This window comes from Carya illinoinensis, chromosome 7 (genome assembly GCF_018687715.1).
Source record: "Carya illinoinensis cultivar Pawnee chromosome 7, C.illinoinensisPawnee_v1, whole genome shotgun sequence".
NCBI lineage: Eukaryota > Viridiplantae > Streptophyta > Magnoliopsida > Fagales > Juglandaceae > Carya > Carya illinoinensis.
In genome coordinates this window covers 1,315,246-1,333,392 of record NC_056758.1, presented here as the reverse complement: position 1 = coordinate 1,333,392, position 18,147 = coordinate 1,315,246, and the positions used below count along the sequence as shown (strand labels likewise).

General features: G+C 34.8%; 2 protein-coding genes across 2 annotated transcripts; both read right to left on the bottom strand.

The window, feature by feature from the left end:
* Positions 1 to 1,305: 1,305 nt before the first annotated feature.
* On the bottom strand, positions 1,306 to 8,138 carry LOC122315278 (vesicle-associated protein 2-2). Its single transcript, XM_043131105.1, has 10 exons — positions 8,123 to 8,138; positions 7,816 to 7,973; positions 6,957 to 7,079; positions 5,880 to 5,950; positions 5,685 to 5,766; positions 4,720 to 4,835; positions 4,482 to 4,655; positions 3,378 to 3,686; positions 2,585 to 2,662; positions 1,306 to 1,669 (listed from the first exon to the last, which is right to left on the bottom strand). Exons 3-10 carry the CDS (start codon positions 7,003 to 7,005, stop codon positions 1,559 to 1,561), a joined length of 990 nt encoding a protein of 329 aa, XP_042987039.1. The 5' UTR covers positions 7,006 to 7,079; positions 7,816 to 7,973; positions 8,123 to 8,138; the 3' UTR covers positions 1,306 to 1,558.
* Positions 8,139 to 13,227: 5,089 nt separating this feature from the next.
* On the bottom strand, positions 13,228 to 17,785 carry LOC122316739 (protein CANDIDATE G-PROTEIN COUPLED RECEPTOR 2). The gene is made up of 6 exons (XM_043133488.1): positions 17,380 to 17,785; positions 14,681 to 14,872; positions 14,142 to 14,304; positions 13,932 to 14,034; positions 13,769 to 13,850; positions 13,228 to 13,624 (listed from the first exon to the last, which is right to left on the bottom strand). The coding sequence occupies exons 1-6, from the start codon at positions 17,665 to 17,667 to the stop codon at positions 13,547 to 13,549; spliced, it is 906 nt and encodes a 301-aa protein (XP_042989422.1). The 5' UTR covers positions 17,668 to 17,785; the 3' UTR covers positions 13,228 to 13,546.
* Positions 17,786 to 18,147: the final 362 nt, after the last annotated feature.

Below are 18,147 nucleotides of genomic sequence, written 5' to 3'. Positions count from 1 at the left end.
ACTACAAATTCAGTACGTGTAACTGTGTTTTCATATTTTTATGAATTAAATTCGAGACTTAAAGTTTTAATTTTTTACAAAATTGATATCTTAATTTTAAAAAGTTTGCAATTGGATAAATTTGAATCTTTCATTAAAAATCTAACAAAAAATGGTTACGTGGCATACTAATGACACGTTTCGATATTTGATTAATTAGAGTGTCATACAAATGCAATATGTCAATCAATCGAAGACTAAGACGTGGTATTAGTAATTCTTCTAAGAAGAAATTGACAGAATTAACTAATTATAAGATTCTTCAAACTCATATCAATTTTGTAAAGTTGAAAATCCAGGTCTAGATTTTCGGAGATCTTGTTCTGCAGCATGTTATCTTTGAAGGAAATTCATCTCAAGTTGTTACTGCTATTTCAGTCAAGGAGGCTCCTGCTGATTGCTTTAGCTGTCTAACTATGGAAATAAGGTCTTTGTTTTCTGATTTTGAGTGGAAAATTAGATATGTAAAAAGAGATGTAAATGGGGTAGCTCATATTCTTGCTAGAGAGGTTGTTTCTTTTACAACAGAATTGATTGACATTGATTCTACTCCTACATGTATTTCTGCTAATGTAAAGGCTAAATACCAACATTGTAACTGATTGTATGAATGTCATTCTGTCTTGACAGAAAGAAAAAAGAAAAAAACTCTAAATTCTTACTTAGTATTAAATACTAAAATATCAGTTTTCTTTTATTGCAAACCGAAAAATATAGGTAAGATTGTGGTATAGATCAAACCTTCAGATGGTTTGGGGTGAAAAAGAAAAATTATGTGAGAGTTCATAGGTGAAAAGTGCAATTTCTTTTTAAAGAAACGGGACTTTATTCACTTATAGATTTTATTTATTTATTTTTTATAATTTGTAATTGGCTAGTCGCGCTGTTATATTTAATATTAGAGTTACCATATTCTCAAGCCAGTGTATAGAGCACATTATGCCATATAAGCAAAAATCAAATTATCTTATAGATCAAATTATGCCATGTAAGCATTTCATTAAGCATGTTCTACACACTGCTCGAAGATAAAAATTTTCTTAACAATAGTTCTAAAACTAAGAAATTGTCAAGGCAAACACAATCAATTCTAAGAGGCTCGATATAACTATGAAGATGTAGTTTGGTACACTGCCTTGGGAATGCACTAGAATTTTGGAATCAAATGCTGCCTATAACAAAAATATTAAGAGGTTTCTCAGCCAAAGTCTTCTTGTTCTCGTTCCCTAAACAGAAAACCCCAGACTTTGTCCCAAACAAGTGTGCTAACATAAGAGTACTCAATTTCCCTATTGGCTGTTGATCAAAGCAAGGAGTTCATTCACACACATTTACCAACCAAAGAAAATGTATACAGGAGGCATGTTTATAATCCATTCTGATTTCTGAGTAAAACCGACTAGCTAGATTGAACATGACTAAAATACCTCCCCAGAACATTTATTATGGGGGAAGGGAAGGGATTCGTGTACATTATACCTCTAACTATCAAATATATTGTTAAAGCTTTGTGCAGTGCTTAAGGATGTAAAAGGTATCCAACCAAAACACTGATAAGTGCCACCATACAAACAAATAGAAGAGGAAACCCGACTTGAATTCTTTTTATTCCTATTCTGCTCAACTCTGCCTGCAAAACAAAGAGTACACAGAGAATATTAAATAATGCCAATGCTGCTAACAAGAAAGAAGCATGAAATGACTGAGACAAGTTCAGGAATAAGATAGCCCCCCCCCCCCAAAAAAAAAGAAGAAGCTGGAGGGGAGAGAGAAAAGATACACAAGGAGTTCAGCATTGCATATTACAAAAAATGCTGCAATCAGTGAAAAAGTTCTAGTATAAGAAAGTTCACCCCAATCAAGTTCTCAAGAAAACACCCATTACAAATTAGCATGTGACTGTTAGTGTGAGCACACCAATACATTATCAATTCTCACTTTAGTTATTTACAGTGATTCCTTCAATTACAGGTAACACTTTCTTTTTAAGATAACTTCACAAACCACTCCAGCGGTAGCAAAAGTAAATTTTAGGACCCCCCCACAAAAGAGAAAATGGAATGAGAAAAAAATAAATAGAAAACAGTTGCCTTATAAGTTCTAAGCATGTCCAAGAATAGGGATCTTCTCCCCACACAGAGTTGTCATAAGTTTCTCTGACTCCAAGACTTGGACACCGTAAGAGGAAAAAAAAAATCAAATTAAACTCAGATCCAGAAGAAATATTATCCAATTAGATCTTAAGAATTATTTATTTCCATTAAATTCATTCTTCCTTTGAGGTAAGGCATCTATAGCTATATCATTCCTTAAAGGAGGCATTTACAGGGGATGAAAAAAGGCATTTGGCAGAGATGAACCATTCGTCTCCTACAGTAAGGACCAGAACCTAAAACTTAGCCAATACAACACTAGCAGCTCTGCACATGAGTCATTTGCACTAAATAACAACCACAAGCACTTCCAGGCTTATGGCAGAACTCACCAACTTTAAGCATATCAAAAGAAACACTAGAGCAGAAAAGAATGTGGTTCAAGAAGTTACAAGTTTCTCCTTCAAGTCTTCTATATCTTGAATGCTTGATTTCCTCTCCTCTGTTAGCTTATAAATAGTATCTTCAGCCTGCAAAGAAAGCCCAAAAAATGATTACTACTGTCAAAATCAAAAGAACACAAATTATTTGATGTAATTGGGGTGCAAATTTACACAGTTCTCCCAATCATCTAAAAATTCGCAAGTTTCAAATATTAGATGAATATGTTCAAACTTCACAGAATGAAAAATAAGGGCCCCAAGCCAGTAACTGATGAGAATTACTAAAGAGCAACTTTCATTTTCATTACGGTCAATGTGTAGAATTCAGGGCTAACCTCTCTGATTGACAGGCAATTGGGACAATAGAACCTGCGGATGTATAATGATTCTAAAGAAAATAAACCTACCAATAACCAATCCATTGGGTTTTCTGACAAATGGACCTGGAACCAATGCATAAAGTCTCAGGGGTCATATTAGTCGCTATCCCTACAACTGAAACAGATATTGAATAGTAGGTATGCGTCCACAAATATATATTTTTTTTCATTGATTTCCGATTATCAGATTGATCAGATGAAATAGAAGACGGAAACTAAATCAGGGATTCAATGTAATAGACCATATTGTAGTAAAAAAACAGAGAGAGGGGATATGAGACAGATTTCAATGAGCATGCTATTGATATGATTCTAAGCACAGTATTCCCATAGTCGAATTTCAGCATACAAGTTGGAGGCCCCAGCACAGATATGTCACACTATGGTAATAAAATATTAAAACAGATCCTGGAAAGACTAACCTCCCTTAGCTTCAATCCAAGAAATTCTAATTTTGACTTCATCTCCTCAATATCTTTAACTATATTCAAATTCTCTACCATCTTTACAGAGTTTAACACCTCATCTTCTGCCAGACCAAACTCTGCATCCTTTTCTGGTTCATATTCTAGATCCTTTGCGGGCTTCAGTTCTGCAACTTTTGCTGGCTTCTGTCCTGCAACCTTCGCTGGCTTCTGTTCTGCATCCGTCACTGTTTTCAACTCCACATCATTTTCTTGCTTTTGCACCTTGTCATTAACCAATTCAGACTCGTCTACAGCCATAGCAACCTAGCATAATAAAATGAAAGGCAACATATTACATTTTTATAAGGTTCTGATCAGGAAAAAAATTTGGAAGATTCTCAAAATTGACAAATTTAAATTGAAGAGAACTTCAGCACAATCAATTTATATTTTCACTATCTGTATGAGTATATTTAGAGTAAAAAATCTTATCAATAAAATAGCTATAATGATGATAATTAGTGATCAGTGACTTGGTGATTATGAAGATATCTTTCTTGGTTTTGGTCTCAACAAGTAATTGTAAAATAAAAAATAAATTATCTGAAATATAAAGATGGCAGCAATCGTGGTGGTGGAGGTTACACATGACAGATGGTGTAGGTGGAGTCGAAACTAGTGGTAATAAGAGTGCTGTATGTGGTCGAGGATATCACCACTCAAGAGACATTAACTACATTTTCACTATACCCCAAAAGGTCTGTTCAAGTTACCATTTAAACTCCCTGAACTAATTTATAAAGCTTAATCACTCTGTCCTTTTAGGACAGATCTTTAGAATCACAATAATGGTCACAGTGACTGAGTGGTGGTGGAAAGAGCTTGAACAATATATCAAGGTTAAAATTGCAAATTCAAATCTCTCCTCAAAGTCCCTAAAATCCAAACACAGCATAAGAAAATTTGGTTCAATATGGTTATGGATGGAAATTCCACACATAGCTGAAAATATACCGGAAGAATCCTTCCCTACTGGAGTGAAAAAAAAAAAACAAAAAAAAAAGGAAGATAGAAAAGATATTTAACCCAACATTGTCAAATGGGAAGAGTTTCTCTAACCATTTTCAGTGTTTTGACTCTACCCAAAGCTTGATTTTCCAGCTGTGAATCTTCCTGATCCAGCCCCTGTTTTACCACTCTATTAATTGGTGATAGTGCCGGTGAATGGGGTGGGCTAACGAGCATCACTCTCAGCTTGTTCTCTTCAATGTGCTTCCCACCATCCTTAGTGAACTGCCAAAACAATCTATGAGAAGCCAAAATAGAGATCAAGAACAACAAACCTACAAAAACTTACCATGCTAGACATGATGTGCTCATCAGTTGTTCCCAAAGGAACTATTGTACTTTGGATCAAGAACTTGTCTTTGCACTCCATATCAGGTGGAGCTGTCCGTTGAGCTTGCATTGTAACTATATTTGACATAAAAGGCAATGAAGATATAAACAGTAAAAAAAAACCATAAAATCAGAAATCAAAGTGAAAAGTAATATCCTAAACCAACATTTGAAGTATCATCAGATTTTTCTTCTTCACATTGGACTTCGTGATATGTGATTAGCTTCTTTTATTATTTTTTTTACAAATACCTAATGAAACCCAAACAAAGCTTTATATACAGCTACCAAATTAATTCTCCAGAACTGCTCAAACTATGTGCATGCACCTGTGACTATGCTTCTGTATGTGTGTGAAATGACATCACAGATAGAAGAATAATAGAAAAACTACCAAAGAGCAACAAGCCCACTGGGGAAGAGAATCTTCGGTTTCCAGGCTCCAAAAATTGAAGTTACCTACAGCTTTTCAGTTCTCGCTTGATATTATTCTGTAATCTCTCTCTCTCTCTCTCTCTCTCTCTCTCTCTCTCTCTCTCTCTCTCTCTCTCTCTCTCTCTCTCTCTCTCTCTCTCTCTCTCTCTCTCTCTCTCTCTCTCTCTCTCTCAGATTGTATCTGATATTTTACAACATTCAACAACAACCTGAAGTTTCATTCAAATTATTTCAGGTGGCTACCCAAATATTTTTTGGCAAGCATGCTTACTAGCCTCTTAATTGCCAACCACATTTTCTAAAAGAATCCTGTTGGCTCAGTCGCTTTCCTTGGCTGTACAAAGTAAACCAGTAACTTCTCACCTCAACTGAATAAATTGTAAACATCAACTCCTGAATCTGGATTAATGGCCATACTTCATGATATGAAATATAACAGACATAACTACTGGCTCTCAATGTATTTGATGAGATAGGGGAAAGGCATACCTGTAAAATCATAGGTTGACTTTGGCAAAACAATGCCTACATTTGGACGCACACTATACTTCTTAGGTGACGTAGTTTTAACCTGCCAATATTATATAGCTATTGAGCATTCCATCTTACAACAAGATTTTATACTAAAAGTCTAAAACTCTTCAAAGCTGGGAAAAGAGAAACACAAGTTGAAGTGATTCACACCTTAAATGCAACAGAGTGTTCGGTGTTATTGACAAGTCGAACTGAGCATGAGCTATGCTTTTTCAATTCAACTATTAAAAACAAGTAACTGAGACATGTTAGTCCATCAATTCATATTTCAGATGTAAATGGGTGCGGAAAAAAAAAATCAAAGGAAAGAATTCAACTATCATTCTGCCAAGGAACAAGAAAAAAGATGAAAGAAGATAGAAGTCAACCTATCCTTCATATACAATTACAACCATATATGAGAAGGCTAGGAGAAGAAATCTATGCATCTAATACATCTAACTTGAGACCACCGACGTTAATCCAAATAACCCCATACTATGAACTAAGATGCAAAATGATGGAGTCAAGAGTTCACGACAAAATAATAGATTAAAAGCTCCCTTCGGGTAGGAGAAAATCGCAAATTTTTTATTCACTATTCTTCAACAAAACAGGGCTTACGTGCTCCTATTTAAATACAAGGACTCCTAATACCTTGCCCTTAACTTTACGGCTATGCCATCCTAAGGTGTTGCTAAATGGAAGGATCTTGTCGACGTCAATGAATGATAAAATCATAAACCAAACTACACTATTAAACAAATATAGTCAGTTTGCAGTAGTCCTAGTCTGCACATCCAAAATAAATCTAACTCTGCCATGCATAGTTGGACTCGTTATCATAATCTAACTCAACTTCTACATAGCTGTTGTTTTTTTTTTCCCTTCTTCTTAGCAACTCCAGATACAAACTCTGTCACTGATCATGCAGAGTGGAGCAGAGCTAGAGTTAACTCTGACGCAGAGTCAAAGTCCAAAAATGACTCCCAAATCCAACCGGAGTTGAAGTTTGGTTTTCTGGTTTCAATAGAGCTCAAGTAAGCCTTCATAATTCTTTCAGGTCTATTTTCTTTAATTCTTCAGTGTTCAAATAGGTTATACAGGAATTTTAACAATAACAATGATAGATAGACCAATATACCACATCAATAGAGCTCAAAAAAAAAAAAAAAAAAAAAGGAGAGAGAGAGAGAGAGAAAAGGCGGTTTATGACTTAAATGAGTCATCTTGTCATCATTGACTTACCCGTAAATTTGAGTTCCTTCGGTTGAATTTCCAAAAGTTTTGTACTCATTTCTCTTCTTCCAAATCCAAATCCAATCCTCTCAGTATGCAAAGCTGGCGGCCAATGCCCAAGTCTCTCCTATCCTATATAACCCACACAAAGAACAAAGAAGCCCACATGTCAAATACTTCAGAGAAATTAAACGAAATGCCCAGCCCGAATATACACATATGCATTTGTATATAAATGCCGGGTTACTCGGTTTGGTTCCTAAGAAAATGTATGAAAAGCAACTAAGCAAGAAAGTTAAATAAATAGAGGGGGGGGGGAAAAAAGTGCCCATTTATTTCGGGCCCTTTTTTTTTTTTGGGGGGGGGGGGGGGGGGGGGGGGGGGGCGGCGGTTTGCGGAAGTTTTGCACCTGTCTAAACTGAAAACAACTATTAGCTAAGGTTTAAAAGAAGGAAATTAGAAAATTTGAAAGAATGATTCTGTTCCATTGTCCTCTGTTTTCTCAGCAACCAAACGCATAACACAACACCAAATTTAATAGACTCATGCCAACTCAGATCAATCGTAACAGTGGAGTTCAAAGAGTTATGGTTGACGACAGCATGTTGAACCAGAAAATAACGAACAAATAAGGAAGAGCATTCAACGAAAAAGTCAAAGTCCGACTCGGTTTCCACCCCAGATAAGTTTGGAAACACAAAAACAAGTGCAATTTCAAGGCCCTTTTTTTTCTCTTCTTCAAATTCATTCCGAACAGAAACTCAGGAAGAACTCGAAAATTCAATCCTACTTTCGACTCACGTCGTTGAAAGAACCAGCAGACCAAAAACGAAGCATTGAGATTACGAGAGAGATTCAGAAAGCTTACCTCGCCGGTTTTGGCAATGAAACTTGTGGGTAGAAAGAAACAGAAACGAAGACGTTATAAAAATCAGCCGAGATTTTGATCGTTCAGGAAACCAGTCGGAGAAACGATAGCGTTTGGAACAGACAGAGAGAGAGAGAGAGAGAGAGAGAGAGAGGGAACTAAAAGATGGAAATGGAATATAGCGTAGAAATGCCGCTTTTCATAGTTTATATAAGAGCGAGCTTTGGGGGAATCGATAAATTCCTAATTTCCATGCACAGGCCTCGGAAAACAGAGAAATTTGTCATTTTTTTAAAAAATCGTTCACAGAGAGAGAGAGAGTCTGTCACTTCGTTTGGTGGTCTGATTCTGAAACACTGCTACTGCGAAGACTTGTTTGGAAGAAAAGAAAGTGAAACAGTTAGAAAGCGAGTCTTCTCGTCTCTCTATAGTAGCTGTTGGTGGTGGTGTTAGTTGTACCGACAATTTTAACCGAAACACGTTTGTCCGGACAGAATTTCGGGAGCTTCGAGTTTTCGGGTTTCACAAGCAACCCGACTCCGATCCAGTTTCACACTTTCACCGAGAAAACTGCATCGATATCTTCGATTCTCGAAAACGTCGCGTTAATATATGTTTTTCCAAAAGAAAGTCGCGGTAATATAGTCTGTCGTTTTTATCATGGACAGTCCTTAGAATTCATAAGATGTTTTATGGAATTAATTGCGTACATAAAATATTATTTAATACACTTTTTATAATTCTGTTTTAAATTTAGGGTAATCATATAATATTTTCAAAAAACATAATTAATATTTCCAATGAAGTGGCACTCTCACATTAGTTGGTTTTAAAAACAATTGTGAAAAATAAAGGTTATAAAATATAACCATTCATTCTATTGTTAAATTCTGATAAAATTATACCAATTTAAAGGATTTTTTTTTCAAGATTTTTTTATTTTTTTAATATATTAGGGGAGGGAGGTCGAACCTATGATCTCCATTTTAGAAATACGAGTCTTGTGCCATTAGATCACAGCGGTTGACGGGGTTGTAGGTATCATGTATTGTGTACAGCAGGACATAAGTATTGACAAGCTCCAGCATGTATCATAAAGACAATATGGTGGATTTTATAGAGAATGGCCATCCAAGAATATATCTATACGATTAGTACTATATACCATACCATTATTTTCATTGCATCCTACTGTATATAATGTGGCGTATTTATCACCGTTGAATGATAAAGAAGCATGCAATAAGTAATCATTTAATAGTATTAAATGGGCCACATCTTACTTAGTAGGATGCAAGTGAGATGATAGTATGATATATAAAATTTTCCTATATATATGTTGGAATTAATAAATATTACTTGGTTTTGGTTTGTCCTTATGCATAAAATGCAATGAACTTGCGTCCATTTTTCTTAATTTTAGGATCATTTCCATTTATCCTTCATACTTGGTATGTAATGCATGTATGTGTTTGGATATATGGCTGTCAAATTTAAAAAAGGATCTTTGTGCAGAGTTCTTTATCCTTTCACCTTTGTGTAAAGTGTAAATTACTTTTTCTTTCCTCTTTCCTTTATGGTTCTGCTGAGGAAGTAAATAACCTTTTGTACCAAAAGACAAATTGAGTTGGAATGTCTGTCTCATTTGTCATGATCAGTTTGTACTGCTACTATTTACCCAAAAGCATTCCAAAACTGTGAGCCTATTTGGCATGATAGCAGCACAAAGTATAGAAGGACTTAGGGCCTTTCTTGTTGTTTGACCAAAAAATATAGGATTTTTGTCTAATGTTTGACCAAAAATATAGGATTCTTGTTGCTTAAAGTATAGAAGGATTTAGGGCCTTTCTTGTTGTTTGACCAAAAAATATAGGATTTTTGTCTAATGTTTGGAGTGGAGAGGACATCTAGTTATATGCTTTAAGCCTTGCAACTGGAACATGCTTGCAACTACATGTAAGCAGTCCAAAGGGTGCACGTGAAATGGTCCCAAACCCAACTTTTGTGTTGACCAAAGATATCATGATGTTTTACTGGGTTGTTTTAAAAGATCATGTAGACCTTTTAGAGCAATGCATGAAGCTAATTCTAATCTCATGAAATCATTTCATGATTGATAGCCTTTTTTCCTTTTCTCTTTTCATAATGGGTCTGCACTTTTGATGCCTATTTATATCCATCTATCTATCTGTCTCCCTGTGATCTTTTTGCCAATCAATCAAGGAGGAAAGGAAAAATGGCACAAAGTATATATAAATTAGCCCTGGAATGTTGTATGAAATGGCCATAATTCAGCCTATGTGATAATTCATGCATGATGCATCTACCTATTCATTGCAATAATACAACAAGAAGAATGAAAACGATATACAACCAACTGGGTAGTTGAGAACTTGGAAAAGAGTATGAAGAAGTTAATAGCTGGGCCAGAGCAAACTGCATCAAACCCTTTTCTCTCTAGCACGTGTCTATACAACCGCGTACTGCCCATTTCGTGTACCCACACAAAGTTTCGATCAATCTGATAAACGAGGATACTAAGAAGAAGAAGAAAGATGTAACTATCTCCATAGAACATGCACAACAGTTGATTGTAGCTAGAGAACCTTAATTTAAACAATATGGCCTCAAACTTCATCTTCTTAATCCAGCTAGCAGTTGGACTGTTGCGAAACCATGCACTTCCTTTGATGATTCCCTCCTTAGAAAGCAAATGGGTGCAGAACTAGGGCCCATTACTATTTTTCTTCTTCTTCATCATGTTCTACTTTGGTTGGAACCGACACTTCTGTTGGGAATTCCCACGCACAGATCTTCTTGTATTTTTCATCTACTTTTGGTGCAAAGTTGCTTAAAAAAACTTGTGAAGAAATTCATAAACCTAATTCATCTCATAAAATGGGTTCAACAAAAGAGACTTGTACATTACTTATAAACATGTCTAAAATCTTATAAACCGAAAGATTTATCAAAGAAAGGCTAGATGGTAGACCTCTTAGCATTTTTCACGTTTGAAATATCCTGAATTACGGTAACTCTCTAAAATTTGTATGTGTAAGGTTCTTAATACGGTGGTAAGGCTCAAATCAAGTTTGTAGCTCATCAATGTAACAATACCCTGACGTGGGACATTAGAAATCTCAACATATTCGTACCCTACCCAAGTCGCGTTTCCCTGTAAATACTTGATAAATGGTTGGCTTGCCTCCCATTGTAGTAAATACTTTATATTTGTGCACATACAAAAACAGGAAACAAAAAACAAAAAAATTAATTTAATATGGTAGCCCACGTTTATTTTTTTTTTATTAAACCGAGTTATTGCTCTAATAAATACACAAGTTTCACGAGGAATAAAGAAAAAAGAGTTTTGTTACGTGTAAGTAAAGTTACGTATTAATCTGTGTATTAATATTGATTATTTTATATTTAAAATTTAAATTAATATTATTTTTAATAAAATTTATTTTTTAATTAATTATATTAAATTGATATACATATTAATATATAGTTATGTTTATAATTAGAATTTTTTAAAAAGAAATGAGATTTCAAGTACATCTCCCCTGTATTTTCAGGGTGACAAAAGTTTAACCCACTAACTAATATCCACTCCGTCTACGCCTACCACCCACTTCGGCCATTTGAAAGGACGTCAGGATGGTCTACAATCGGAGTTAAACCGTCACATCCACTCATCTGCTTCTTCTTCTTCTTTTAATTTAATTATATTGCTTGAAAAGAAAGAGTTCCAAAGCAGATGATATTGCACTCTCAGTTGCTATAGAGGCAAACCACCGAAGAACGCGTCCCCAAGATTTGGAGCATTATCGAAAGACCGACTTCAAAACAAGATAATTCCCCGAGTTCATACCGTCGAAGGCATGCTTTAATTCCCTGTCGGCACATGACACCTCAAATCAAATCACACTTCGGTGGGAGAGGAGCAATCTGACCCGATATTGATATGAGCTGGCATGAATTGAATGGTTTATAAATAATAATAAATTAAAATGATAGAATAAATTTTATAAAATTTATTTAAAATAAATTTAGATATATTTAAATATAAAAAATTAAAAAAATTATAAATTTCATATGTAAAGATATATTGAATTAAAAAGATTATAAGTCATATGTATAAAAAAATTTAAAATTAAGATAAACTTATTAATTTAAAAATTAAGTATTTAAATGTTAAATTCAGTTTAAAATAAAATTAAACTGATATCAATTCAATTTAAGTTCTAAACAAGTCTTAAGCTGTATTTAGATATTGAACTGAACTGAACTCAGTTTTTTATAAATATTAATGAGTTAAAATAACAGAATAAATTCTGCATTTAAATGTTCAGAGGAATTTAATACTATTTATGAGAAATTAAAAAAAATTATAAATCTTACATATAAATAGGGGTGGCAATATGTCACACGATCCGTTAACCCAACACGAACACGACACGATAATAGCGGGTTAGGGTTTAGCCTTAATGGGTTCGGGTCAAAACGGGTTGACCCGTTAAGACACGATTGCTTAACGGGTTGATAACGGGTTAACCCGTTATGACACGTTAAGAAAGTTAAAGTTACAATTATATCCTTATATCTAAAAATAAAATTGTTAGAATTTCAATTTCGATATTTTTATTATTTGAATTGTAGTTTTGGACTTATAATTAGTTTTATAATTTTTATAGATATTGTAATTTTAACATTTATATAAAATTATGTTAAATTTAATCAGGTTAAAAATGTTAATTTCAGACCTATTCAACCTATTTATATAAATAGTTTAAAATGAGTTGTATTGTGTCGTATTAATCTATTTCGTAATATTTTCTTAATTTATTTGTTTACTTATAAAAGAAAAAACATATTTCGTAATATTTATTAATGGGTCAAAACGGGTTGACACGATACGATCCCGTTATGTTAATGGGTCGTGTTAGAGTTTGAGATTTTGACACGATAAGCTTAAGGGGTCGGGTTAGGGTTGACCTATATGACCCGTTAACACGATTTGACACGACACGAACACGACCTGTTAACACGATTTGACACCCCTACATATAAAGAGGTGTTGAGTTAAAAAAAAATTATTATTCTCATATGTAAAAAAGTTTTAAATTGAGATTAGTTTATTAATTTGAGAGTTGTATTTAAATATTAAATTTAATTTAAAATTAAACTAATCTGAGCTAATCTCAATGCATTCCAACAACCAAACTAGCCTTAATTTCCCTCTTCCAAGCTAATTCCAAATCAGATTCCTTGGTAAGCAGTACATTTCAATTGAAATATGGGCATATTTCTGACAGGCGACAATATAGAAGACAACAGCAAAAGGTAAAGATATAAATTGCTCTCTATTTCGACTCTAAACCACCATGAATGTTATCATCACATCAAGAATTCCTAAGCAATTTATAATTTTACTAATTCATTGCTAGCATTCATTGCACCATTACGTCCGAAAACAATCAATGCAATGTACATTCAATGGAGAGAGTAACTGTAGAATATAAAAGATACAATTCATACTATTAGCTGTGTGAATAGAGAAACAGCATTTCTCTTGCATATTACAAAGAGAAAAGCATAGAAGATAGGAAAGCCATACAAACTAAGATAACACATCGCTCGCAACTCGACGTTCTCAGGTTCTAGTACATATTTACTTCAATATACAGAGTATGACAACTTGTCATATTGTGATGCAGAAGTCATCACATCACTCCCAATCAGCATCAAAGAAACCAGCATCTTTCATTTCCGAGTAGTATACATTTTCTAAATGCAAATCATCCTCCTGTGGTCATCAAGAAAACAATGATGAAAAAAAAAAAAAAAACCTATAAAAGAAGAAAGGAAGATTGAGGTCAAACAAGACAAAAATATTGGGGAAATAAAAAAATAAAAATAAAAGACGCAAAGTATGAATGATGATGATGACCTGGAAAAAGTCAGCCAGGAATGTTACATATAGAAGAGGAAGATAGAAGGCATGGTAACAGACAATCGTGGCGCCATACAACCTATTTCAGAGAATTAATTAGAAAATTATTGGAAAAAATGACACTAAACAGAAAGTTTCAAAGAGATTGATTAAACATTACCAGAACCCAAAACCAGCCCCATTTCCAGTGAGGCCACAAGCAAACAGTGCGAGAGCATTCATTGCACACATGATAACAATATAATTGTAGAAGGCAGGTCTTGCTGCAAATAATTCATTTTAAAAAAAATTAATGATAAATAAAGTAGGCAGATTAAACGCCCATGAAATTGATGTTTATAACCTTTCTGTATACATCAGAAACACTTACCAGGTAATCTTTCTCTCCACTTGGAATGGTACATAAACAGTATCAAGCCATAAACTGCAGTCAGCACCAGTCTATGAATAACCCACAGGTTCCACTTCGTCGGATGTGTATGATCATTGCTGTCAATGAACAACGGGATCCCAAATCCAAACATATAAATTGCCTGAAAGAGGTAGCGATGGAAGATCCATTATCAAATGCAAAATTGTGTCCATTAAGTTTTAACAACTTAACTTTAGAAGAAAAAAATAAAAAAGAACCTTCACAATACTTCATTACTAGCATTAGCAAGTCATTCAATATCATGTGCAAAAGCTTCTATATCATGACTTAAAATTTAGTAATGACATGTAATTTTGTTTGTCGATCAATCTACAAGCTGAGAACTAGAAATGCAGATTTGCTGTTAACACAGCTATAAGAAGAAAGGAAATTATGCTCCGTTGCCCATAAAATGTTTTATATCATTATCATCACTGGAAAAGCTGTCATTTCTTACAAGTAAAGGGATCTTATTCATGAAAAAAACAAAGAATTACCTTTAGAAGTAAATCCAAGCCAACGATAAGACCTGATACAACAAATGTCCGTGTCAAAGCTTCTAACCCGCTCACGTGATTTCCTTGGAATAAAAAGGCCACCAAGCTTACTTCTAAAAATAGCATTCCTGATGTTGTACATAAAGATAAGACATTCCATGCTAGTTCTTTTCCTGGAGTGCACTCCCAAGCCTGTGTCAACAAAGAGAATAGAGTTCTTAACCAAAACAACAGGAAATGTCAAGCAAAGAGGGATCCAGATGAAACCAACAAAATTTAGCAGCAGCCCCAAAGATGCGAGATAGAACTTATACACATTTTGATTGTTGGAAAGTCACTTCATTGCACACTAAAAATCAGATTAGGAAAATTGGACGGTGATTAACAAACACAACAAAATCTCACCTCACATATTAAAAGGAGAATAATATTAGTGCATGCTTACAAGATAAGAATATGCAGGTAGATCAAAGTCTACACACGTTGGAACCAGAATTGAATTATAAAATAAGGGGTTTAGAGAAAATAAGGGGCTTCGTAATTGAATTATAAAATAAGGGGATCCAGAACTGAGAATCTTTAATAGGGCGTTACTTGTTAAATGGTTGTGGAAATATCATAAGGAACCTGAAGCCCTCTGGAAGATGGTGATCGAGAGAAAATATGGGGGTCTATGGGGGAGTTGGTGTACAAAAGAAGTGAGAGGTGTGTATGGAGTAGGTCTGTGGAAACATATAAGAAGAGGGTGGGAGGTATTCTTTCAATATACTCGACTCTGTTTAGGAGAGGGAACCCGAATAAAGTTATGGTACGACATTTGGTGCAATCATGTTTCTCTAAAGCACTGCTTTCCTACATTATTCTGAATTGCAAGGGACATAGATGTTTCAATAGCAGATGTAATGGGGAGATCAGGGGAGCAAATTCAGTGGAACATCAACTTCAGTACGGCTGCACAAGATTGGGAGATGAGCAGTTTTGAAGCTTTCTATAGCCTTTTGTATGCTAGTAAACCGTGTAACTTACAGGATAGGCTAAGGTGGACACCTGCAGATAAAGGTACTTTTTCGGTGTGCTCTTTTTATAAGATCCTTACCCAAGAACCATCTATCCAATTTCTATGGAGAAAGCTGTGGAGACACAAGGCGCCACCCAAAGTAGCGTTTTTTGCATGGACTACTTCCTTGGGTAAGATTCTCACAACTGATAATTTGAGGAAACAGAGGATCATCGCAGATTGGTGTTGTATGTGTAGGAAGGGGGTGAATTTATGAATCATCTCTTAATACACTGTGAGATAGCGAAAGGATTATGGAATGAAGTCTTTGTCAGAGTTGACTTGGCCTAGGTTATGCCTGAGACTGTGGTAGCGGTTCTGGCTAGTTGGACAAATTTAAGAGGCATTCAACAAATTAAAGCAATGTGGAAGATGATTCCTATATGCATCATGTGGTGTTTATGGCAAGAGTGCAACGAAAGGACGTTCGAGGACAAAGAGAGATCGATGAAGGAATTGAAAACATTCTTTACTAGAAGCCTTTGTTCTTGGGCCATTGCGGCTGATTTCAATGGCTTAGACTTTCATGATTTTCTTATTTCCATTGCTCCTACATAGATAGGACAACTATACATTGTACCGGGTGTTATCCCTATTCTTTGATTAATATATTACACTTTACTTATAAAAAAAAGGGGGGGGAGGGGTTTAGAAATAATCAAGATTCAAGGGTATCAACACCATGTGGCCAACTGACCATGGAAGACAAGTGGACCTTAACTAAAATCATGAACTTATTTTATCTTCTAAACTGAACTTATTTTCCTGTGCTTAACTAGAAATTTTTAACTTTTTCATAATCCTCTTCTGAACTTATTTTCAAATGTAAATAGGATCTTCAAGTTTAAAATTATTTCTTCTTACATGCATTCTGAACTACTTTCGATTTCTTTCACTAATTGCACTACCAAAGGCAAACACAAAAATGTAGAATAAGCTTTTATCAACATTACATGTACCCCAAATCATCCTTGCATGCTTCGAAGTGCACAATCAGCAGCCAAAAACAGTTTCCAATGGCATTTGGAATGTCAACCACCCTGCAATCAGATGAACCCCCCCCCCCCCCCCTTTTTTTCTCTCTTTTCTTCTTCTTCTTCTTTTATGAGTAGCAATCAGATGAATCATGAAACCCTAAGCTCTGTGAATCATGAATCATGAAACCACCAGTCATGATCTATGATAAAAGCGAAAATTTACGGGTAAAACTAGGTTAGTTGCTATTAAATGAAGCCAATTTCCGATTCTCCAGCAGTTTATTTTCGCGCTCAGATGTATTCGTATCACCTAATAACTAGCCCAGATAGAGCATACCGAACACAAGTACTGTAAACCGAACAAAAATATCCCAAATACAGCCACCAATAGCTAAATGTAAATAATGCAAGAAAATCCATACAAAAACCAGCACAAATAAGCTTTTCAAACCCAGAGAGCATAGCAGGTTCAAGAACCAAGCAGAAATGACCACAAGTTCAGCCGCTAGTAACTAAATCTAAAAATACGAAGAAATCCCAAATAAAAACCAAGAAAATAAGCATTTAAACTCGGCTACCAAACCAAAAAGGCAATAAATTGAAGAGCCCAAAATGAAACGACAAGCAAAATTCATTCATCTATACATAATTCCAAAACCCGAAACCTGAACAGAGCACCAAATCAGATTGAGCAAGCTAACAAGCCACAGGCACGCATAGTACGCAATTATAACGTAAGACCGTCCATGCGATAGCTTGGAGAAGCTCTTCCTGGCTTGAAAGGACAGGTACAGGACGAAGAGAAGGGAAGCGAGCATGAGTGCCACATTGTGCCAGAAGCCGTGGCACCCGAAGAGCCATTCGTAGGACCTTGGAACCGAAGAGGGAGATGTCGGCGAAGTGGTCGAGTTTGAGAACGAAGAGAGTGAGAGTGATTCCTGGACTGCTCGCATTCTGGGAGAAAAAGGAAAAACGAAACCCTAATTTGATTGGGGAGGATACGAATTTGGACAACCCTAAGACAAGGTTCAATAGGTAGAGACAAACCTCGCTGGAATGCAGAGACTCGTGAAAGCTTCCGCTAAAATATAATAAATAATTTAATTTTTTAAAATAATAATAATATTAAAAATTAATATTAATATATTTTTTTTTCATACCTACCTAGCGATTTAATATCCTATTTAGATTTGAAAAACATCTCATTTCATCTCATCTTATTTTATCTTATCTTACATTATAATTTTTTTAAATTCTCACATAAAATATAATAAAAATTTTAATTTTTTTAAATTTTAAAAAATAATATTATAATAATATTTTATTTAATTTTTATTTTTCATCTAAAATCATCGTATGTCTTAATTCAAATCCACTCTAAGGGTTAATCAAATGAAAGCATTAGAAAGTAATTACCAAAGTTGACTCACAAT

Excerpts from the sequence above, each read along its gene's own strand:
- LOC122315278 (XM_043131105.1), bottom strand. The coding sequence starts at position 7,005 with ATGAGTACAAAACTTTTGGAAATTCAACCGAAGGAACTCAAATTTACG. Across the intron at positions 3,687-4,481 it reads GAGTCAAAACACTGAAAATG|GTTGCTATGGCTGTAGACGA; the intron begins GTTAGAGAAACT and ends TTATTATGCTAG. Across the intron at positions 1,670-2,584 it reads AAGACTTGAAGGAGAAACTT|GCAGAGTTGAGCAGAATAGG; the intron begins GTAACTTCTTGA and ends TTTGTTTTGCAG.
- LOC122316739 (XM_043133488.1), bottom strand. The coding sequence starts at position 17,667 with ATGCGAGCAGTCCAGGAATCACTCTCACTCTCTTCGTTCTCAAACTCG. Across the intron at positions 13,851-13,931 it reads GGGGCTGGTTTTGGGTTCTG|GTTGTATGGCGCCACGATTG; the intron begins GTAATGTTTAAT and ends TCTCTGAAATAG. Across the intron at positions 13,625-13,768 it reads TCCTGGCTGACTTTTTCCAG|GAGGATGATTTGCATTTAGA; the intron begins GTCATCATCATC and ends TGATGACCACAG.